Source organism: Rissa tridactyla, chromosome 2 (genome assembly GCF_028500815.1).
Source record: "Rissa tridactyla isolate bRisTri1 chromosome 2, bRisTri1.patW.cur.20221130, whole genome shotgun sequence".
Lineage (NCBI taxonomy): Eukaryota > Metazoa > Chordata > Aves > Charadriiformes > Laridae > Rissa > Rissa tridactyla.
In genome coordinates this window covers 46,518,427-46,542,137 of record NC_071467.1, presented here as the reverse complement: position 1 = coordinate 46,542,137, position 23,711 = coordinate 46,518,427, and the positions used below count along the sequence as shown (strand labels likewise).

The following is a 23,711-nucleotide window of genomic DNA, read 5'->3' as shown; positions in this document are numbered from 1 at the left end:
CAGACCTTTGAGACCCAAGGTACCATTTGCTTTCTTGTCTACAAGGGCACACTGCTGCCTTGTACCCTTTTTGCCTGTAAATTTATCAGCTTATTCATTGCTTAGGAAGTTAAAAATCTTAAATTGATGCATTAACAGCAAACATATTTTTCATGAAGTGTCTTGCGTTGTCTTTAGGCATTACTTGCTTAGACACCTAGACAGTGTTCAGGTCCCACTGCTTTGTTTATTTCCGTGTGGTGTTAAACAGTGCCATTCTTTTGAGATTTACTTCTACATGCACTTGGGTATCATGAAGGACGTGGAAGACAAACACAGGCCGGAGAACTTCTCCTTCCACAACAAATACCCTTCGCACAGATCTCTCCACCTGAGGAATCGGGGCCGCCACCTCAGGCAGTGCCAGGGCAAAGGCAGCGAGGACCCAGCTGCAGCACGCCCGGTTCCCAGCACCCCCAGCTCGGCGGAGGAAGGGGCCGCGGCCCGAACCCGCCCACCCTGGAGGGACGCGATGCCGGCCCTCAGGAAACCCCGTCGGCTGCTGCTGCCTGCCCCGCCACCCCGCCGAGCCCCCGCCACCGGGGCCTCTCCAGTGGGGCCGCGCGGCGGCCGTTAACGCCTCCTTGACAACCACCGCGCTGTGAGGAGGGGCCGCCCGGCTCTGCGGCGGGGGTGCGGCTTCTCTCGGCCTCAGAACCCCGTAGGGAGGGAGGAAGGAAGGAGAGCGACTGACCCACACCGCGGCAGCGACACAAAAAGGCGAGAGGACGGAGCAGCGGCAGCCATAACCCTCCGAACGCCAGCGACCCCGCACCATTACCCCCGCGGCCCGCCGAGCGCATGCGCACACCGCCTCCCGAGGACCCTCTGCCTCCCCGGCGACGTCTCCTGCCCAATCAGGAGCCGTGGCTCTGGCGGCGCCAAAAGCGGGAGCGGACGGCGCGGGGGGGCGTGGCCGCCGGGGCGGGGCGGGGCCTGTTCCGTCTGCCCGCGCGCCAAGCGGGCCGGGGGTTCCCTTTTGCTCCGCCTCCCCCCTCTCTGGGCTCCCCTGCCACGTGACAGGAGACGTGGCTGCCTTGTCAGGGGGCGATGCCCAGTAGGAAGGTATCTGCGTGCGCGCGGTGGCGGGAGGGGACGGGGGGCTCGCGCTCCGGCGAGCAACGGCCGCCGGCAGTCACCACCTGCAACGGCCGCCCTGGCCTTCCCTCAGGCGACTGCCCCGCTGGCGGCGCTCTGTCCGCCCTCCGTGGCCGCCTCGCCCTGCGCGCCGGCCACCCGCCGCGGCTCCGGTGCGAGGGGCGGGTGCTGGTGGCAGTGGCGGCGGCGGCATCGGTAGCGGCAGTGGAGGAGCCGCCGCTGCTGCTGTCTGGGACCTGGGAGGCGGTGTGAGAAAGGCGGCCAGCCGGCTCCCCTGGGGAGGGTGGTCCCTCAGCTCCCTGCGAGCAAGCGGCGGCCGGGAAGCGGCCCGGCGGGGGCCGTTGCTGCTCCGCCTGCGGCCCCGCCGGCTGCCGAAGAAGGAGAGTTGGCTCCGGCCTTGTTCCAAGGGAAGGCTCATGTATCGGCAACCCCCCGCACCGGAGCGGTGGGCGGGTAAACCGAGTCCTTCACCGCCTTCGTGGTGTGCTCGGTTGCGCAACGTTGACCTTTTCATTACACAGTGGAAGCGCAGCTGTACCGAGGGGAAAGTGTAATTCAGCCTTTTTATTAGGTGACAGTCAGGGAAAAAGCGCAGGGAAAGTAAAAGTATGAGAGGAAAAGAGTCTTGCCAGAATTGTCAGGCTTAATATTCTTTCGAGTAGCCTAGCTTCTTTAGGCATGAGTGGAACTAGAGGGAGGAGAAGTGCCCTGCACTTTTTTTTGATCTCCTTCCTTTGACATTTTGCTTGGTGCATTTGATGGTGCCTGCAGGATAGTAATAGTCTGGTTTGCAGTGCTTTTGCTAATACTGAGGTACTGCTGAAAGATAGACTACAAGTGTTGTTGTTTGCTATATAAATACAAATTGAGTTCAAATGACAGATCTGGATTCTAAAGCATTTTGTTTTTTTGCATGTGGATAAAATGGTGTGTATATTCTACATCATTTTTTAAATATAACCACATTTAAAATCAATTTTTATGGAAGAAAATGTCAACAACAATCTTAGAATAACCTTCTACATTTAAATTACCTTGTAATACTGACACTATACATATTTTCTTCTAAAAGTTTTGAAGTTCTTGACTAGTGTAAAAACTGCACACTTCAGCTACCAAGGTTTAACCAACTCTTGTTGCAATGTGGTGACAGCTTTTGATAACAGCACTTTCTTTAGCAGATAATGTTCCTCATTACTATATCAATGAAAACTATACCGCTCAAGTGAAAAGACAGTAGTCCTTTCCGCTTGCTGACTATTAATTAAAAAACTTAAACCAAACCAAACTGATACATAACAAAAAGGTATGATACTGTTATTGTATCCTAAACATTTTGGATAATTCTTGTGAAAGCTTTTTTAAAAATACTTCTGTGTTACCCATTTTGATAGAGTGCAAATTTCTGTTGAACTAACTGCTTGTCAGCAGTTATTAACACAAAGTACATTTTAATAGTATCTTATTCCATGAGGGTGTGGTTTTTTTCTCAATGTAAGCATATAATAATTTATAGTCTTCCTTAAATGAGCACGTATAGGTTAAAAAATCCTGACGTTCAAATGGTAATATTATATACACCTATATATACATATCAACCAATGAGAATAGCCTTTCGTTAAGAGTAGTAAAAATTGCGAACACAAAGAAAGGTTTTAAAACACTGTTTTAAAAATATCAGTTCCCCCCCTTCGCACGAGGGGATCGAGTCCACCCTCAGTAAGTTTGCAGATGACACCAAGTTGGGTGGGAGTGTTGATCTGATTGAGGGTAGGAAAGCTCTACAGAGGGATCTGGACAGGCTGGATTGATGGTATGAGGTTCAACAAGGCCAAGTGCTGGGTCCTGAACTTGGGTCACAACAACCCCATGCAGCGCTACAGGCTTGGGGAAGAGTGGCTGGAAAGCTGCCCAGTGGAAAAGGACCTGGGGGTATTGGTCAACTGCCGGCTGGATATGACCCAGCAGCGTGCCCAGGTGGCTGAGAAGACCAACAGCATCTTGGCCTGTATCAGGAACAGTGTGGTGAGCAGGACTAGGGAAGTGATCGTCCCCCTGTGGCACTGGTGAGGTCCCACCTCGAATACGGTGTCCACTTTTGGAGCCCTCACCACAAAAAAAGACATTGAGGTGCTGGAGTGTGCCCAGAGAAGGGCAACGAAGCTGGTGAGGGGTCTGGAGAACAAGTCTTATGAGGAGCAGGTGAGGGAGCTGGGGTTGTTTAGCCTGGAGAAAAGGAGGCTGAGGGGAGACTTTATCGCTCTCAACAACTACCTGAAAGGAGTTTGTAGCGAGGTGGGGCTTGGTCTCTTCTCCCAGGTGATGGGTGGTAAGACAAGAAGAAATAGCCTCTAGTTGTGCCAGGGGAGGTTTAGACTGGATGTTCGGAACTGAAAGGGTTATTAGGCATTGGAACAGGTGGCCCAGGGAAGTGGTTGAGTCACCATCCCTGGAGGTACTTAAAAGATGGGTAGACACAGTGCTTAGAGATATGGTTTAGTGATGTTGTTGGTTAGTTGTTAGGTTGGACTAGATGATCTGAAAGGTCCCTTCCAACCTAGGCAGTTCTATGATCAATATCAATAGGAAATGCATTTTGAGATGATTTTTTTTTTTCTTTACCACATGCATGCTGACCGTGTGGAATGAGGTATGCCAGGTCATTGTGACTGTAGTCATACAATTTAGATTTTTTCAAAAATGATGACATCTTGATGAGGTCCTTTCATATGTATTCTTGTGAATCGTCTTTGGAAAATATGCATACTGGTTTTCATAGGAATAAAAAAATAATCTTGGCTTGAAAAAAAAATACAGACTGTTTTTAATTCTGTAACCTTTATTTAAATGCTCACTTGAGGGTTTAAAATGCAAGTATGTTTTAATATTAAATTAAAACTTCACTTTCTGTCCAGGCTCTAAAAACAGCAATTACACTTTCAGGAGCTCAGTAGCATGAATATTGAGTTTTGCTGAGAATGAGATGCCTGTTGTCAAATTCAGTTTTGTGCTATCTTAAAATGGGGCTTTAGAAGCCCCAGACACCGTTCTTTTAATTTGTGAGTATTTTTTTGAAGTCTGTGAGGACAGAGGCGAAAGATGAGGATGGCTGTTAGTCCGTGTTCAATATTTCTGTGTACTCTTATGCAGTTGTTCCCTTCAAAAGTGGTTTGTTTTTTTTTAAACAACGAAAAGTCTCTGGAAACTGGAGCTGCAATTTTCAGCACTTAATTGTTTGTTCTGCTCTGTGTTAGGGAAGAACGCAATAATTGTATTTGAATACTTTTGAGTGATGCTTAAGTGACGTGACTAACTTCTGGATTTGCATGTCCGTTTCATGTAGTGAAACATTTTATTATTATTTTTGTCCTTCAGCTTATGCATATGTACTTGCATATAAGATAGACAATATATTCAGTCATGTTTTCCTGGGGGTTCATTCTGTGGCTTTTAGAGCGGTCCCAAGAAAGTGGGATTGTCTGGAGTGTAAAGGGCTGTGTAATGAGTAGTCTTTGAACATAGGGGCCCAGTGACTTCATACAGGGTACTTCTGGGTAACAAGTATTTGTCGTAAGTAACAATGTAGATTGGCTGCGTGGAGATGTTCTAGATAGGACCATCTATTTAAAAATCAAATCCAACCCCTAGCCCCATACTTTTAGTAGTCTGTTGCATAATCACTATGTACATGTATTGAATTTTCAGTCTGTGTCTCCATTTTCCTCAACCTACATGCATGTAGGCTCTTACCTTTATCTCACTGGAAATAACTAAAGGAGTAATGTGGGAAGGATTGCTTGCTGTTCCTTTTATGTGGAGGGCTTGATCCTAATTCCACTGACACCAGCAGGAGTAATTTAATTTTTTTTCACTCCTTTAGAAGGATCTACTCCAGAGACAAAATGCAATGCTTCCTTGAACAGAGGTCAGCCAACAATTTCTACATAATGTAGCCATCCTAGCCTCCACTTTTTTAACTCAAAATTTCAGAGGTCATGTTTGTCTTCAGATGCTGTATACAATTCCCAAGTTTCTTTGCCTGACTCTTTGTTTTGTAATAAATCTTTATTTTTATGAGGTACGCCAGGTGTTTGTGCTCTAGCTCTTTTGAGCCTGATTCAGTGATACATTTTTTTTAATGCCAATATCTTGTTTCGAGACACTTTATGCATAACATTAATAAATTATACGAGATATTTTTTGTGTGCCCCATTTTTATGCCGGAGGAAAAAGATGAAGATTAACCTCGTGACTCAAGATTAAGAGAACTCGCTCTTTGGGAGTTCTTTGCATTTCTTTGGGAACAGCAGGGCCTTCAGATTAGCTTCATTATAAACATTTATTCCTGAGAAACAAGTTTCTTAAAATATTAGTTTCTCTGTTGCCTTGGAGCAGGCTGGAGTGGAAGCAAAGAGCCTTTAAAACTTTTCATTTCTGCATGTCATCTAGCTATTCCTGCAGCAGAGGTCTTTGGACATCAGCCCTCTGTGCAAGGGTGTTGGGGAGCAACAGCCCTCGTGTCTCTGCAGGGGAAGGGTGATGATGCCTTCCCCAGCACAGGCACGGGCCACCGTGCCTGAAGGCCGAGAGCTGAACAGAGGCCCCACATGGCTGCTCCCAGCTCGCTTGCACCCACTCCCGGGCCGTGGCCACACTGACTCACAGCTGGCCTCCCTGCTGCCTTAGTGCATTTGTAGTCCGAAGTATGGTGACACTAGTAGAAAGTGTAGTCACTGTGTTTCCCCTCTATTCTTTGGGTTGTAGTTTTCATCCAGAGAGAACCCTCTGGTGTCCTTGAGAATTTTTATTCTGACTCACTCATTTTGTAACTTCATATCTATGTATATCTGAAACTCTTATCTATTGCACACAATTTTCATATTACATATTTTTACAAAAAATACATTTCTGTGCTTTACGTTTATATCTGCACATAAACATTACTTTATGCACGTTGACATGATATACTTTTTAAATGGCATATTTTTATAAAAAAAAAAATGTTTGGTGTGTGTATGAATGTGTATACTTTCATCCATACATATATATATGCATGCAGTGCCACTATGGCAAACTCCCCACTCAGTAAGTGTGGACTGAAGCTGTAGGTCCAATTTCCCAAGTTCACATCAGTTTGTATGGAGAGATTTAAATTGTCAGGGAATTTGGGCTGGTGGGGGAGTTGTCTTTAGGGTTTGGGTTTTTTCAGTTTTTTAAGGTGGTGTAGGATGGAAAGGTATCTGCATTGAAGGCACAGAGCTGTAAGTCACTGTTGTCAATATCAACAATCAAGTCCTTCCCTTTTCCCTTTCACTTCCCTCCAAAGGGTATCTGCCAGAAACTTGCTGTAGATGAAGAACATTGCGGTTGTTGAAGAACAGCCCATGTAGAGGGTGCAGTTCTTTACTTTCTTGTTCTAGGATTTCAGGAATTTTTTTTCAGTTTTTCTCAGTAGGTATAGTGGCCATAAATTTCTGTGTGGTGGTAGCAGAAACTCTCAGATTTTCCTCTATCTGGGGAGCAGGATGCATGGTGAGACAAAGAGGTAATTAACCAGAACTGTCAGCAGTACTGACAGTTCTTCAGGTTGTAATTAAGCCGATACGGTGTCAAGCAGCTGCTAGTGTGGTCCCACTGGTCCTTGTATCCTTTCTTCCGTTGCTCTGCCAGCTGTAGATAACCAGTGCTTCTTCCCAAAGAAGTTTTCTGCTGGTTTGGTTCTTTGTCACTGTGTCTGCACGGAGTCTGACGAGTGCTAAGCTCTCAGGAAGAAGAAGGGTAAGAGGGGGCTCCAGTTGTTTCTGGTTTGTCGTGAGACCACCTGCGCTGAGACATCCCTGTAGCATTGCTCTGAAAAACCTGAGCAGCCCTGCCCTTATCCAGGCTAGCGAAGTGGAGGATTAAATAACACTCTTCTGTCTGTAACAGTCATTAACTATTAAAACTCTCTTTTTGCCTGTCACAGCCACAATTGTCTAATGCCTCTGAAGGAATATTCCCAGCTGTTCCCACTGGGAATATTCCCAGCGTCACTCCCACTGTCACTTCACATTACACTCTAACAATCTAAATGTAAGCATAACCATCTACACCATCTAAATGTAGAAACAGCTATTTGTTCTACTCATATTAGCATTTTTTTTAATCTTGTCAACTGTAAGCATACCCTTTCTATAAGCACCCTAACCCTTCTCACCCAGGGAGAGGGAGTTTGCATGTAGTTTTATCCTGCCTATTTTTATATGGCATTCCCTTCCCAAATCTTGACAGTTGTGCACCACTGGCTGTACCTCAGCTGCCATGTTCTGCTGTTCATCCCCGGCCTCTTATGCTGTGCTCTTTCTTTGCTCCGTTGGTATTGCACAGCACAGAGAAATAGAGGGATTCTGTCTGTCAGGGTATTTAATGATTTTTAAGAATAAAATGGATGAGAAACTTAACAGAGAGTAATTCTCTAGTTCAGTGTTTATTTGGCTTCCTAACAATAGAGATATATTATGAAGCCTGTTCTATGTAATTCTTTGTGCATGCATTTGTGTGGCTTTTTCACTTGTTTGCAACTGTTTCTGCTTTTAGTTGACCATCAAAACCATTTTAAACCCGTGTGCAAGTCTTAGTGCTGTTACTGGCATAAATACACATTCTTCAAAACTGGAGCGTCCCATTTAAGAAAGAAACTTACGTGAACTGCATTTACATCGTAAATTTTTGTCTGCAAAATGCATCTTGCAAAATCATCTTGAAGCTACGAAAACATATGTACAAGCAAGACTTCCAGCACTGGCTAAGGTTTGAAAAAACCAAAACCAAAAAAAAAACCCCAAAATCAAAAAAGCAAGCTAGAGCCATGGCATGGTTTTGAGCCTTGGTGCGCTGCTGGCTCTACTTTTAACACTGAGCCTGGCAGAAGTCATCCACTCTGGGGGGCGTGGAGATGAAGCAAACGTCTCCAACTGGAGTGAGGTCTTGCTGTGACGTTTTGCCACAGAACCAAAAAATGGGTCTTGAAGCATTTCAGTTATTAGTATTTTTCCCATCCATGCTTTCCTCTGTGGAGGCAGGAATACTTGCTAAGCGGATAGCACAATGTAGAGGTTTGTGTCTAAGCTCTCTGGAAATGGAGGCTTGGGCCAGCATCTTCGCTGGGAGGAGAGCAGGATTTCAGTTCTCTTTGTGTAATAATGTTAACCCTTCTTGTTTAAACCACCATAGCCCCCTTACTTGACATCATGTCCTTATTAAAGTGCTTTTGATTCCTTATTTAATACCCCATCAGATTCAAGGTTGTACTACTTCTTATTTATCTATCAGTGGGAGCTGTTTGTCTTTGGTGCTAATGACCTCTTGTAGTAGCTGCTTTGTGGTGTAAATACCCCCACGATTTTAGAAGAGGCTCATAGTAAGGTCAGCTGCTGTCAGAGGAAATTGCTGACTTGTTATACTCTGTCTTTTCACCATGTGACAGTAGGACCGGCTGACAAGAGGGCTGAAGCAAGATGCTGCTCACCGTATGCTTTTGGAAAGTAGTTGTTCTGTTCTTATGAGCGCTCAAAAGATCTCGAGGAAACAAATACACATTATCAATTACAAAATGGACAAAAGTTGCCAAAGACTTTTTTTTTTTTTGCATGTGTTTCTTTGTTCAAATTGTATGTTACAGTCCTGATTGACCAGACTGGCTGAAAATGTATGTGCTGATTAATGTAACTTTGGAGTAATTCTTCAATATAGATAGGAACTGTAGCTGCTTGAGAGAAAGTATATCAAAAGAAGACAGATGTATTCAGGCAGATAATACAGTCAACATTTTGTAAGATAAGTTTCAGTAGCAGAGTGGGCTAAGATATTTATCATGCTTAAGATCAATTTATATGTGTAAACTGGTGTAGAATCTTAAAGATAACTTTGGCTGTGACAACAGGCAATTCTCTCAGCTTCAGCTATTCTCAGACATTGAAATCTATTGCATGAAATTAGCACTGGACGATAATCAGCGTGCTGTTTCATGACTTATCTAGTAGTCTCAATGACTTCCAGCATCCCATGCAAGGGGAATGAACACTTTCTCTACGCTTTTTTGGGAAATGGTTGTTAAAACAAATGTAATTCTCAAAGCTGAAAGAGTCTGGGTATTTTTGGTTTGTTTGGTTGATTTTTTTAATGGAGAGCTGGATGGTGATCGTTTAGTTTGACCTCCTCCATAACACAGAATTCAATCAGATTAAATACAAGTTTGAAGGAATTATTTAGTTAAAATGGGTTTTACTGAGATGTTCCTGTTTAGGATAATATTTTCAGCTTCACTGGGCAGCTAACAAGTACTACAAATATAACTTGGATTAAGAGAAAGTAGCATACTTATCAAAAATTAAATTTATCCATGACATTGGGGTTGTTATTATTATATGGTGTTGCATAGAAAATGGTTGTAAGTGTTCAAGACTTTTTTTTTTTCTTCCCAGCGCATTAAAATTTGGAATTTATATTTGCAAGTATTCAGAAAAAGGGGTGGTCTAGATTAAGTAAAATTCACTTGAAAAGAGTTATGTGTACACGGTGTCTTTAATGGGTTTGTTTTTCCTTGTAGCGGAAGCGATTTTGGAATGCAGAATGCACACCCTTCCCAGATGAGACTCCCTTACAGCTGAAAAAGTCAAATGTCAGGACATCAGTGGCTGCTACTTCGATTTCCAATGCATGGCTTAGGTGTGGGGATGGTTTTCAGAGCACTTCAGTGCTGGAGGTAAAATGCTGACTTACATAACAGTGTAAGAAAAAGATGCAGACTGGCAGTTAAACCAATTTCCATGCTTGACTGAATTATAAGATGCTGACCTTTTTTGTGTTGTTTCTTAATTAACAGCATATTGTTTTAACTGTCGAAGTAGAGAAAATGAAAAGCAAGATTATGTAAGGGCATTGTCTTAACTTGCTAGTTTAATTTTCTGAGCATGCGTTAATATGTAGTGTTCTAGATAGCACTTACCACTTGGAAAATTTCAATAATGCACTGAAGGATACAAAAATAATTTGACCTTTTGGATGGAGTACTGCATTTCCGGAAAAATGTGGAACAAAAAGACTCTAGTTTGAAATTCCAATCTGAAATTTTTTTGCTAGATCTGAAGAATATGTTTGCAATAAGGAATTCACTGTAGAAAATCCCACTTTTTGATGACCCTGCAAATGTGGATCTTGTTGCAGATGCTCTTTTAGATGATATATCAAATTACGCTAAGTTTTTTGTGCGTGTGGTGTTCTTGTTGGTCATGAACAGAGATTTTCAGCCAGCTCTGAGTGAGAAGAGCTTTGTGCTGAAAATCATCTTCAACTGAGTTGCTTTTCTGTTTCTTCTTCTGGTACTGAGCAGTCACACTGTTGCACAGCTTGTGGTATTTAATAAAATCAGAGATAGGGCCACTGAGTGCTTTTTTCTGTAACGTTTGAATAGGGCGTGTGCTCTATCAAGTGTGCTCTTCCTGCCCACTTTTGACATTTTACTGCTGAAAATACTGGCTGTTGTTCTTTGGAAGGTCAGATGTGATTCCTGTCATAGTCACAGTAAGTTTATGTTTTCCAAAACAATGAAAATTCAGATCTTATTTTACTGTTTTCATGCTTTATTATCTCATTCATTATATCGCAGTCTAGTAGAAGACAGTAGCACAATTTCAAATTAGGTTTTCTAAGTTGTGATAAATGAATAACAACATTTTTGAGTATATTATTACATGTTAATATTGTCTTTAATGCCTTGGTGATTAAATATCTGTCTGTGTCTTTTTTTTAATATAGTCTCTGAGACCTACTGATAGGAAATCCAGGATTAAGAAGCATCTTGGACCACTGTTAACATCTGCTGAAAGTGCAGCAGGTATGTTATAACTATTTTATGTTAGCATTGACAGAAGATTGTCACTTTGGTTTGCCCTTTGGTTTGCCCTTTATCAAGGTAGAAGTTGGCTCAAAATACTGGTTGTTTTCTACTTCTGTTATTGTAATCAGAAGCTAATTTTGATGAGAGACACAGTTGTGGTGCTATTGTGGTTGGGCTCCTCTGTTCACCTAGAGTGCCAGAAATGTATTCTGCAAAGCTGCAGGTACTTCAGCTATTACTCTTGAACAGATGAAAGAAGCATTACTAATGCTGTATATAGTGCATGTTCTAGCAGGGACAGGATATTTAAATTCTTCACATTTTTAAGAAGAGGGAAGGAAAAACAATGCTTAGCTGTCTAGTTAGAGGATGAAGTAATTCTCTCTTCTGCTAGAGACAGACAGGCAGGCATGAGAGAAAACATATTTGTAAGTATGAGCAATAGATAGAAAAACAAAATTTTGTTAACCGTCTGCTTTCAGTGTTCTTTGTGCCTCCCAGTCTGTTTAATATTGTGATAAAAAGAGAATTCCAGGCATAATAAGGAGGAGGATTTATTGACTCCCTCCAGTTCTTTCCCTTTTGGAGTCCAGAGGAAAGGAAGGAAAAGAGGGGGCAGTGACTTCTTCAGTCTTTGTATTTCTACTTGCTCCAGTAGCTGTGCTGCCTCTGTTGGAGTTAAGTGACCTACTGGGCACCTTTTGTCTACCTTTTGGGGTTCAAAATCATGCTTTTGCAGATTTCTGAAAAGAACCTCTGTATGTTGCAGGAGGAGATATGGTGGTGTTTCTCTCTTCTGGGCCCTCCCGCCTAATTCCAAATCCCCAGTAACTGTCTAACTTCCCATTTACCTAAAAAATTTTCTTAGTGGTAGAAAGTGGAAAATTCTGCCTTCCTATGATTGCTGATTCTGCATGTTCCACTGCTAAGCATTAATCCTTTTCTCCTTGCTTTTGTTATTAAAAACGATGGAGAAAGGTATTTTGAATGTAAATGTCTCACTTGAAAAACACAACAGCTATTCTTCATTACTCCTGAAGAGTTTAAAATTTCTTTCTCTCAGGACAGAACTGGGAAGTCGTCTTGACTGATGGCATACTTTTATGCATTTGTTATTCATTGTGTAAAGCCAGAGAAATCACAAACCCAGAATTCTAGGGACAGTCCTTATTTAAACCACTTACTATTTTGAAAGGGCACACGTGGGAGTATTAAGACTGTGTGTAGAGGACTATATGTCTGTTACGTGAAACGGGGCAATGCTGTATTTTTGTATTCTTGGCCAATTTAGTAATTATTCCACAATGTCAAACAGTCATTGCTTGTCCTCAGTCTGCTGAAGGACTGATTGATAGTCTCATTGTCTAAAATGAAGTGTTAGCATTTATTGTGGAGAACCAAAATGAAAATAATGCGGGTATGTGTAAGAAATACATGTGAGTTAGTGCTCCAGTATTGATCTCTGATGTCTGGTGGCAGAACTGTTCATTTTTTCCAGTTCAAAAATAATATAGTTTAATTTTTAAGAATTTAAATTTATAAAATATCACATTTGCATGACAGTCTAACTCTTTACAATTATTTTTAATAGGATCAGCTGCTGCTGAAAGCTCTAAGGATGCTGAGGACATAATATGGACCTCTAGTGGCAGTGACTTTTCAGATCATGAAAATAAAACATTGATTCCAAGGTTACACAGCAAAAAAAGTCATGCTTCCAAAACAGAGAAATCGCCTAGCAGACATGATTTATTGTTAGAGGACAGTAGTAGTGAAGGTAAGTTCAAATGCAAGCAGATTTGTCAAGAAACCTTCTGTCAGCTTCAAATGCTGTAATGAAAATTCTTTGAGGTGATTCTGACCAAATGACATGATCTAATCCTATTTCAGTTAAATCAGCTGGTGTTTTTTTCATCAATTGCATCTGAGTATGGAATAAGCTCTTAGTATAAATTATGTACAAAAAATTCTAAACCTTGGAGTAAAGTGGCATAGTTAGGCAGGTTGTCCATCAAGGAAAGGATGTCAGTTCATTTCAATATATTATAGTTTATTTGTACCATTTCCTTCTCTGTGCTGTGGTACAGATACTGGGGTTGTGAACAGCTTTCTCTGCCTGCCCTGTTCTACTGGTGATATTGCTGTCTGCATCTACTGACTAGAAGTGTCAGACTTTGCAGCTGCAGACAGCATCATGTTCTGTGGCGCGAGTTTTCATTTTGGTACACAGTATTCCTTGTTTGCCCTGTTAGCTGTATTGTGCGAACAACCATGAGTTTAGTTCTTAGAACTTGCTTTCTAATTCATGGAGCAGGGGATGACAGAGGGGAGAGGAATTAATTTAAAAAGTGAGGCTGAGGACAGAAAAATCTTTACATGTGTGCTCTGTTACATAAGTGTTAATTAGGATAATGTTTAATTTGCATTAGAACTTGTTAGGAAGCATTTTCAATGTGACTACTTCCAGGAAAATAAATCGGGTTACCTTTGTAATACTTCAGCTGGATCTGAAGTATTACAGCTAGACTTCGTGTCCTAGATGTCTGGCAAAGTGTTCAAACACCACTGTGAGTTGATTCTTTCATGCATATTTCTGTCATTGATTTGACACTGTCATTGACATATCTGATGGTCATCTTTTGTAATTCCTAGTAATTTTCTTTCCTTCTTTCTTAAATGGAAGGACTGTCCATTTTCTAGACTGCAATCAAATACTCACCAGGAGTCCTTCTAACCTGCCATTAATATCATTCTATTGCACTTGTCTCTTGCAAGGTTTTAGTCTTTAATTCTCTTTTTTTACGAGACAATAGACAGACTTATTTTTAGTCTTGTAAGATAGCAAAATTTGGTTTCTCTGGGTAAATGAAGAAACCCTGATGCGTTATGTATCTGCTTGAAGGTACTGAGGAAATCCAACCATTTCCTGTTTTTCTTCTAAACCCAAAAATATATTGAAAACAGTTCTTGAAAGCACTGAGGAATAAAAGAACTGTAATTTCCATGTTTTTTCAAGTAACCATCATATATCCTAACTATACTAGTATGCTATAGTTAGTGTATATGTGTATAGTATATAGGGTACTATACTATAAGTATAGTATGTGTGTATATATATATGTACAGTTCTAAGTATGGGGATAATAGCTGAGAAAGTATTTTTAAGTGACGTGCCCTCCGTCAGGGACAGAGTGTTAGTACTAGAGCGTGACAAGACAAAACTGATTCTCATATTTTACTAAAGAATTTATACCACTGTCACAAGCTGCATGCAGCTTGTCACACAGCTTCAAGAGACACCTCTTTGTGCTACCTGGTCACCGATGTCTGTCTTTAAAATTTCTGATGAAGCTTTGTCATAGTTAGAAACAGAAATACATTCATGTGTGTGAAAAGGCAGGCAACACCAGAGCTATGTGTTTATTTGAATGACTTCAGAGTTTGGAAGTACCATGAAGAAACTAGTGATTTAGGCTATAGTAGCATTGCCAAGTCCAGAAGGTACAGCCACAGTTCCATGGATCTGTACAGATGTTCTGCAGGTGCCTCCTTTCTCTGCTGTCTCTCCCCTGTACATAACTCCTCTGGTGTTAGAAATGTGACATTTACAAAAGCAAAAGAGCAAAACCAAAAAAGCTTTCATCCCCCCTCTTGCTGAACATGCTCGTTTATACAAAATATGAGATTCTTCCTCTCGGTACCTTCTGGCATTTGGACCTGAAGGATGGTGGGGCTGCTACAGCAGCTCAGGCTTCCAGTGCCTTCAGGAGATCCTCACATGTATGAGTGGACTTCTGGAGTTGCATGAAATACCATCTCGTCATGAGGTTGGTGGAAGGACTGTTCTGCATCTCTGTCTTTGCTTATTGCCTTTTTGTTGTGACTCTTCTTGAGCCTGTTCCTATTAATTTATCCTAAACAATTCCGTCTGATGTGTTTAGAGGTTTGATTTATAGACCTGTATATTTAGCCTTGGTGTTTTAGGAGGTGACTGTTGGATTGGAAAATCCAATGCAGCTGGGCAAAAAAAACCCCAACTAACTAAAACCTAGGAAAACTAATAATAACTAAACTAAAAAACCCTACCTACCTAAGCAGTTAAATATACTGCCTCCTTATGGGCAGTACTTTGAAATCTTTTTTTTTTTAATGTAATTTTTATATCTTTCTTCACAGAAGCTTCTATTACCTGCTAGTAGGATTTAGCTTTTATGAGAGACAGGATCACAAAATAGTTAAAGATCAGTTGAATATATGTAAAAAATAACTCAGTGCTTTTTCCCAAGTGAGTAGCAGTATTGTACTATTAATACCAATTGTGGTATTACTCTGTTTGACTTCGTGCTTATGAATAACATATGGTGATTAAGAAAAATTCTTTTTACAAATATTTTTATTTTAGATGAATCAGAGTTCATTGATTGGGAGAAGGATAGTGATTCTACTGATAGGTGTGATGGATCAGAAAAAGATGACAGCTCACTGGAGATATCAGACTCGGACTCCTGTACAAATCTTAATTCTTTGCCTGTCAAAGAGAAGATTGATGAGCTTTGTAAGGTAAGAAGCTGTTTCAAGTTGTTTTGTTTTTTTTTTTTTTTTAAAAAAAAAAGCTTCTACTGTAATTATGGACTGTAGTCATATTTTATTGCATTTAATTTGGAGGAACATGAGGTTTTTGCTTACCTCATTTCTCCAGAAGGAATTCTGTGCACAAGAATTCCAAGGCATCTTCTCTGACTGCCAAACCTCAAAACCAAGCAGCACCCCACATGTAGAGCTTGGTGGTGTGGTCACTGAATCACGGGGTGACTGAGGTGGGAAGGCACCTCTGGAGATCATCCAGTTGAACCCCTCTGCTCAAAGCAGAGCCAGACGGAGCTGGTTGCTCAGGGATGGATGTGTCCAGTTGGGTTTTGAGTATCTGCAAGGATGGAGACTCCACAGCCTCTCTGGGCAACCTGTGGTAGTACTTAGTCACCCTCTGTGACTGTAGTACTGAAGTTTGTTCTTACATTTAAATGGAATTTCTTGTATTTCAATGTCTGAGCAAAAAGGTGATGAAGTGGGTAGGTTTCTCACCAGAGATATGATGATCTGGATTCTCTACAGCCCCTGGCTGCCTGTCGCAAGTTCGTGTCCAAATTTCCTGTAATGTGGTGGGTGAGGCAGTTACCTATTTCTCTTCAGTACTTTGAGAGCTTGGCTATATAAAATCCAGATTTCGTGACTACAGCATGTTCTGAGAGCGATGATGAGATAAGGGACTAGCTGTAGGATTCCCTACATCACGGAAAGGTGATGTGGATTGAGGGGCCCAGGAAAGGGGCACCGGTAAATACTGAATCATACCAGTTAAGATTTGGTACTGGGTTTTTTTTCTTGGGGCGGCGCAGCCGGCGGGGCCCCGGCAGAGGGCGCCGCAGGCCTGGGCTGCCCGGCCCCGGCCCCGGCCCCGCCTGCCGCTCCGGCCGCCGCCTCCCGCGGGCCGGGCCCTCCGGCGGCCGCTCTGCCGGCGGGGCGGAGAGCGCAGGGGCCGGCCCCGGCACGCAGGGTGAAGCCGTGCCACCGCCTGCGGGCGAGGGAGAGAAACGAGACGGGCTTCGGCCGGCGAGAGAGATGGGGAAGGCTGTTACTGAAGTGGATTAAAGTCTTACTAAAACTCATTGACATTAATATATCGATTCTTTATTAAAATCACTGTGGGAGAGTATGGATGGAGTACGATAGTGTATTCTGCTCACAGAGGAAGAGAAGTCTCCAGTTTCCCAGTGAATCAGTCCCATAGCAGGGTCCTGTTGCCTTTCAGGGTATGCTGCCTTGCTGCCCTGGAGGGTGAAAAAAATGGGTCTGGATGTAGCGCATGGCAGCATGCTAGCTGCTGCAGCGACATGCGACCCAGCATCTGACTTGCTCGTATGGGCGTCCATAGCAGTTTAGCATCTGTATCACAGAGTTCAGCAAGGTTTAGTCAAATATTTTTCAGATTCTTGAAGAATTTATTTAAAATAGCTTAACTCCTGGTCAGCAGCATCAGAAAAGACCAGACAGTCTGCATAAACCTGTAAAAACAGAATGGGATTTATGCAAGCAGTAAAAGTTGTTCTGCTTTTAGTATATCAGCATGACTTACCCTGATGTAGATAGAGAGTTGGATAGATGTTATGAGACATATTCATATTAGTAACTGGTGCTCATGAGAGGGCTTTTTCAGATGCAACCATACTGTAATAAAAAGTTTTTAACCCTAAGCAGAATAGTCCTGCTACCACAAAAGATGTGGGTACACTGGGAATCTGAGGATGCCCCTGCAGATTACCCCTTCTCCCTTACCAGTTGGAGTGCCATGCGGTGGTAATTTTCATGAGTGGTCAGCCTCACCAGCAAACTTTCTTCTGGGAATTTGGTGTATGCAGTAGGGTAAATCCCCAGCGTTCGCTATGTCTCTTGCAGTCTTTGTTTTGCTTTACTTGGGATATGCTTTTTTCCTAGAAAAAATTGCAGGCGAGCTGTTTGAGAGGTTTCCAAGGGAGAATAGAAAAGCAGTTTTCACTATAGGAGGTCATTTGCTGTATGAGTATTCTTTAAAAAGGCCTGTTAATTTTGTGGCCTGGTTCACGGTGGGGGAAGGAAAAGAAGCCAAATGTTGATATATCATCATTTTTGTGGTATTTACTAAATCTCTGGAACCTAGTGGAGTGTGTGGATAATCAAAAGACCATGAAATTTATTTTACCCCACTTCAAAATACACCAAATACCAAGAGGTTCTGGAGGTTTAGGATTGCTGCCAAAATATCTTTATGGTGGTATTTACCCATGGTAGGAGTGTACTAAGTTTCTAATGGGAAATCTCAAAAGATGAATAACTTTACAACTTTTTTTCCCCCCTTATACCAGTAGATCTAATTTGAAAATTACTTCTATTTAGTGATAACTAACTGCGTAGAAAGATTTAATGTATTGTTTTGGTATGAAGATAAAACTCTTGCTTATCTGTAGGGTGTAAAGCTACAGTCCTGATTCAGTTTCTATTCCAAGTCCCCGTGCTGTGTCTTTCTAGCAACTAGCCATCCCTGACGCGTAAAGCTGCTTGATAGAGGATAATGAGGAGGGCAAGTTGAAGCTGGTTTTGTGGTAAGCAGCTGTTAGCTAATTTTTGGTTTCGGTTCAATTCACAATTTTTGAAGAAAACACGTGCAAGATTTGACATGGTCATGCTTTGCTTTCCTTTGTAAATTTTTAGGGGATGGGAGAGTTATTTTTTTAATTGTTAACTTTCCTTTGACCTATAACTGGTTGAATTTTTGCTTAAGGTGATGCAGGACAATGATCTGGTAAGGCCTGATCCCAGATGGTTTTATTCTGAGAGTTCCTCTGCTTTCAGTTGCCTGTGATGGATGCCTAGTTGACCTTTTTCGTGGAGACTATGGTGCTAAAATAAAGATTAACCATTAATGTTAATTTTTCAGCATACATATTTTTCAAGCTGCACCATGTAATCACCTCAAAATTGATCTAACATATTTTTATGCATTGGTAATGACTACTTTTTGCTTAATTTGCGCAGAGACCTTTCTCATGAGCTGAAGTTCCATATTTTATAAGAATTGTTAATCTCTGAATTATTTTCAACTTCTAAATATTTGAATGCTATTTTAATTAAGTGAAATCTAGTGCTCTTGTAAGTGAATTCATGTCTTCTGCCATATTACCTCTTAAACTGGGAACTTTCTCTGGCCCTGTGCACGGAGTAGCATCTCCTTCTGTACTCAGATCCCGCCTTAAAACACTCTCTGTAACTAAATCCCTCAAAATAGGCCAGCGTTTTTATGGAGTATATAATTTTGGTATTTTACAGATTACAGTCTTTTCTTTTTGTCCCATGTGTTAAATCTACTTATCAGTTTCTGATGGGTAGCCAGATTTGCTTGCTTTATATGCAAGGCAAGTGAGATTTATCCCAGAATGGTGTGAGGAGAAATTTTTGCCCTTTATATTGCTAATGTGTAGGAATTAGATAGTCGTCTGTACTTGCCATGCAGCATTAATAAAGCTTAACTGGTTATAGCAGACCCTCTTTATTGCAGAACACACTTAATAAGCTTGTTGGCTGATCTTAACTTCTAATTTGGCTGAAAACTTATCAAAAAGCCACATGGTTAAGAGCTTGTTTCCTTTAAATATAGATAGAATGGTAATACCCCCAGAGTATCTTGCTGTATGATATACAACTGAAAAAGATAATTGCCATATTTTATATGTTTCAAAACTGTTAAATGGATCATCGCTGTGTTCTCAAGGTCTCTACTGTGCTGTGGTCTGTGTGTTCTGACAGTGGTCAATCTGATGTGATGTTGTTGAGTCTTGTGCAAAAATTGTTGTAAAGTTGTGCCAAAGGTTAATTTTTGGGTTTTCTCTGAGGGAAGAATACATTATTTGAGAAGTCCTTCCTGCATGTGGATGAATGTAGGTGTATGTCTTCTTCCTGAGGCCTCATCTGTCAAAATAAGGTTCACTCGGTTACTTAGTTCATGTATTTATTGCTGTCTTAACTTTGCTTTTAAAAAACCCCAAACTCTGTCCTTCTGTGGCATTATATTTAGGGGGATTCAACATACCTAATGAAATTCTGAAGAGATCACTTAAAAGGGAGTAGGCCAAGATTTTGCTGTTATTTCTGGGCCTGCTTTTATGTCCTTGCTCTCTTGATCCATTGTAATAGTAATTACAACTATCATTGGCTTGGTAATTAGGATTGATTCTAGAACTATTGTTGTGTAACAATTTAAAATAGGGTATCTCAAGGTAGGGAATCACTATTAAGGCAAATGGAATTTGTGTCATCCTGTCAGACTGATGACTTAACACTGATAAAGGATGACGGTATGATCATGTTATTGCAAGCAATTATTTTTGTCAGTCTGCTACCAAAGGAAGCTTATTAGAATACATACCCACAAGCTTACTATTATTTCTAAATGTATACTTCATGGAATAATTCAGGTTGGAAGTGACTTCAAAATGTCTCCAGTTCAGCCTTCACACAGCAGGCTCAGGTGCAAGGTCAGACATGGTTGCTTAGGGCTTTATCCAGTTGGATGTTGGAAAACTCGTAAGGATGGAGACAGCATAACCAGTCTGGGCAACATTTTTCTTCCTTCCCTGTCTCTCCAAAAACTGGAACCTTACTTTTCTGGGTAGAACTGGTCTCTTCTACCAGGGCTCTTCAGGTAGGCTTTTTAGGCAAAAGACTGCAAGTCAAGAGTGGTGCAGAAACAGATGCCTTTTGCATTCGTATCATCAAGGCGGAATGATTTGCACATGAACTACTAGACAAAACTGAGCTTGCGCACCAGCTGCTTTCTGCTGCATCCCATCTTCAGGGATGTCTCTGCATCTTTGGATCCAGAAACAAAGCCTTGAACCTTTTTTTCCTTAGTAACAGACAATAGTTCCCTTCTCAACTTCCTGTTTCCATGATTTCCTCAGATTACCAGAAGAGGAAACAGCATGTTTCTGGGTGAGCTGTGGCTATCTGTATTGTAACTAGATTCTCTTAAGCCTCCAGTTAAACAATGACCCCCTTAATTTTAAATTATGATTGAAGATATTAGTTCAGCTAATACTTAACTGACTCAGATGTTCCTTGCTTTGATGGTTTAGAGTATCTTGGGAAGACTTTTCTTGATAATTCCGAGAGACGAGAGTTCAAAACTCAGTGTAGGTGAATTGACTCATTATCCTTCTCAAGAATGACGCAATCAGTCATATGAGTTTCTTGACACTCATTCAGTGTCTTTTCGGTGGTGTAAAAATTTGGAAAGTCCATGGTGCCTATTTTGAAGAGAGTTTCTTTGATTACAATTGTCATACATATATGTGCTTGCATATATGTGTGTATACTCTTGTACGTGATCCAGAGTGTCACTGAGGTAGCTGTATTTGTTTGTGCCTAGTTTGTGAAGTTCCCTGGATGTATTAACTAAGTGTAAGAGTAACTAAGTGTACCACATCCTGGGTGTACAAAATCTGATGAATCGCAGGAGCTATCACAGTGGCATAAACAGACTTTAGACCTTCCTGCTTTGTGCTGTCATTCCCAGACTGTATTTTTACGTTGTTTGAAGCACTGGGCTGTTTGTGCATGCTAATCCAGCCCCTCTGCTTTGTTTAATTTAGGGCTTCAGCTGAGCCCCGTATTATTTCTTGCACAGCTCTGGAAAGCAACAACTGTAAGTGCAGCTGACAGCATTGCTATCTTGGCATCCACGTATCAAATGCCCCGCTCTTTACTGTATCCCCCCCCCACCTCCCCCACATTTGCCTGGTGTTTTAAACAAGATTCAAGCGGACTGTGTTAGTTTTCCTGTGGCTGCATGTTGCAGGAGGCATCTGCATTTCCTCAGGTCTGGCACCTCTTGGCAGCATGGCTCTCTTCACAGCACTGCAGAGGGTCTTCAGGAGTATTAGGGAGAAGCAAAGTGGTATATGCTTGCACTGTCAGGGCCCTGACCTCCATCTCAAGAGGTGAAGCAAAGAAAGAGGGTCTCATCTGTCTCCTGTTGGTGGCTTGCCTGGTGCTACAGCAAAAGAGGCTACAGGAAGGAGCAGAGCATGCACTGCTGGGAGTGCAATGCTGTCTTTTGAAAGGAGAGAAAGGGTAAAGCCAGAGGAGTTAGCAACGTTAGTAGGAAGTTGAAGGCTTTTCTCTTACTTGTTTCCCCTCCTCTAATGAGGCTCTCTGTTGTTTGCCATTATGGATAATTTGCTGATAGTTTTGCACTCTGCAAAGAGGTGCGAGAACAGTGAGAAAGCTGCTGGGTTTTGATTTGTCTAACTTTGTCTTCCAAACCGTCTCAGGAATCCTCGGGCCAATTTTGAGGAGAGGGTGATTTAGATTTGTTTGAAATCCTTTTTGAAGGAAATGGTTGAAGAGAAGTTTTAGGGGAATGCGTGGGACTAGTCTTAATAATTTCTTGTTCTGATAAATGTGCCTTCTAAATACTGTGGTGCTGGAAGGAGATCTGAATGGAGTAGATTGGTAATGGCTTGAATTCTCTAAAAGCTTTTGGTTCTGTCTTTCTTGTGGGTTGTGGGTTGTCACCTTGTTTTAAAAATAATTTTATGATCTTTTAGTGGCTGGTTCTGTCACCCATCATGCCAGTTTCATTGCATCAGGCAAAGGCACAAATATATCAGGGAAAGTAAAATGCTTTTTTACTACCAGGCATATTCGTTGCATCCAGTGGTGAAGAAAACATTTCTTTTCCTTCTAAGATACATAGTGCAGTTGCAGCTTGCATCTTTTCACAAGTGAACCTTACTGGTCTAGGGGTTTGTGGCAGCAGTACAAGACAGACAGCTATCTTGAAAAAAATGCATGTGTAATACTGCTTATAGAATGGCTATTTAGTGAAAATAAGATATTGAAATGTCCAAGGTCATCCAGTTCCTGGTAGAACAAGTACAGCATGAGATGTACCAAAATCAGCCAACTATCCCTGTACTTAGGCTTCATCTTCTTAGGATTTTCGCGCTGCTTTTCACCAAAACAGAACTGTCCCTTTGGTGATGAGGGTTAGTGTATACTGCTCTTTGTAGAATCTTCTGAATTGTGAAGATCTGGAAATAAATTTAGAATACCTGAGAAAACACAGGAAGACCAAAGTTTAGAAACTATTCTATACTAACCTTGGGGTTATTAAACCCCTCCCGCCCCCCCAAGGTTTTTCCAGTATGTTTCTCCCTCACTTTAATGGATGAAGCTTTTATGTATCTGTGTTTGGTTTTATCTCACATGGAAGAAGGCAGCTATGTGGGGGTTTTGTTTTGTGGTTTTTTTTAAGTCATGCCACTGTATCTTTTGCTTGGAAAGAACGCAGTTTGGTGGTATGGTATGGGGAACAGGACGTTTGTTCCTGGCTCCCATTGCATTGTTGGAGTGTGTTGGATAGATAAGAGAGGAGTAAATGGGGGCAGAACAAATGGAATAAAACTGAGAATGTTTATAGTAAACCTTAAGAAATTTGGAGGTGGGAACTTTTATTTGGTGGGGGTTGGCTTTCTTGGGGACAATGAGATGGGACTGGGGTGGGGTGAAATCCTAATGTCTCTCATATCCAGTTTGACAGGGTCTGTGTCATGTTTTGTTGCTCTTGCTTTGTGATAAACAGTTTCTATACAAATGTCTGAATCATCTGTAGATGACAACTCAGATTTACAGTTCTTTTATTATCAGGACACTTACATTCCAGACTAATAACTCTGGTGACTGATTAACCCTTTCTGTGGAGACGGTCTGTAGTGATGGGCTATAACTCTGTAACTGTAACATGTTAAAGAGGATTTTGCCTGCTCTGCAGGAATCTGTTAGCACACTCTCATGTTTATGCCAGCTGTGTACAACCCTGCTCCCATGCTTCTTTTTTTCCCCCCTTTCCCCTGTTTGCATTCAGACTAGGGCAGCAGCCTTGACTACTTGATGGTTATATCTTTGTCTGCCTCAGTCTCTCTGGAAATATGCTCATAAATTGTTGCTTCATATGATATCTCTCCTGCTACTCACAACTTCAGCCCAGCTTTATTATTCCCACGTCCTGGACACATGAAGAAGCTGTTGCACCTGGCTGTTGATTCACTGGTCAGTCCCAGCACAGTGGCATACTTTTTGACTCGGTCCAGTCATTGTCCTCCCA

General features: G+C 41.7%; 1 protein-coding gene across 3 annotated transcripts in view; it reads left to right on the top strand.

The window, feature by feature from the left end:
* Positions 1 to 964: 964 nt before the first annotated feature.
* SPIDR (scaffold protein involved in DNA repair) overlaps positions 965 to 23,711 on the top strand; it is a 206,640-nt gene continuing 183,893 nt past the window's right edge. For all 3 annotated transcript variants that reach the window (XR_008464619.1, XM_054189356.1, XM_054189355.1), the window contains exons 1-5: positions 965 to 1,104; positions 9,725 to 9,880; positions 10,933 to 11,011; positions 12,606 to 12,791; positions 15,417 to 15,574. Coding sequence is in view for 2 of the 3 variants with exons in the window: in XM_054189356.1 (XP_054045331.1) it covers positions 1,090 to 1,104; positions 9,725 to 9,880; positions 10,933 to 11,011; positions 12,606 to 12,791; positions 15,417 to 15,574 (594 nt within the window). In the remaining variant the exon portion in view is untranslated. The remainder of the gene's footprint in view (positions 1,105 to 9,724; positions 9,881 to 10,932; positions 11,012 to 12,605; positions 12,792 to 15,416; positions 15,575 to 23,711) is intronic.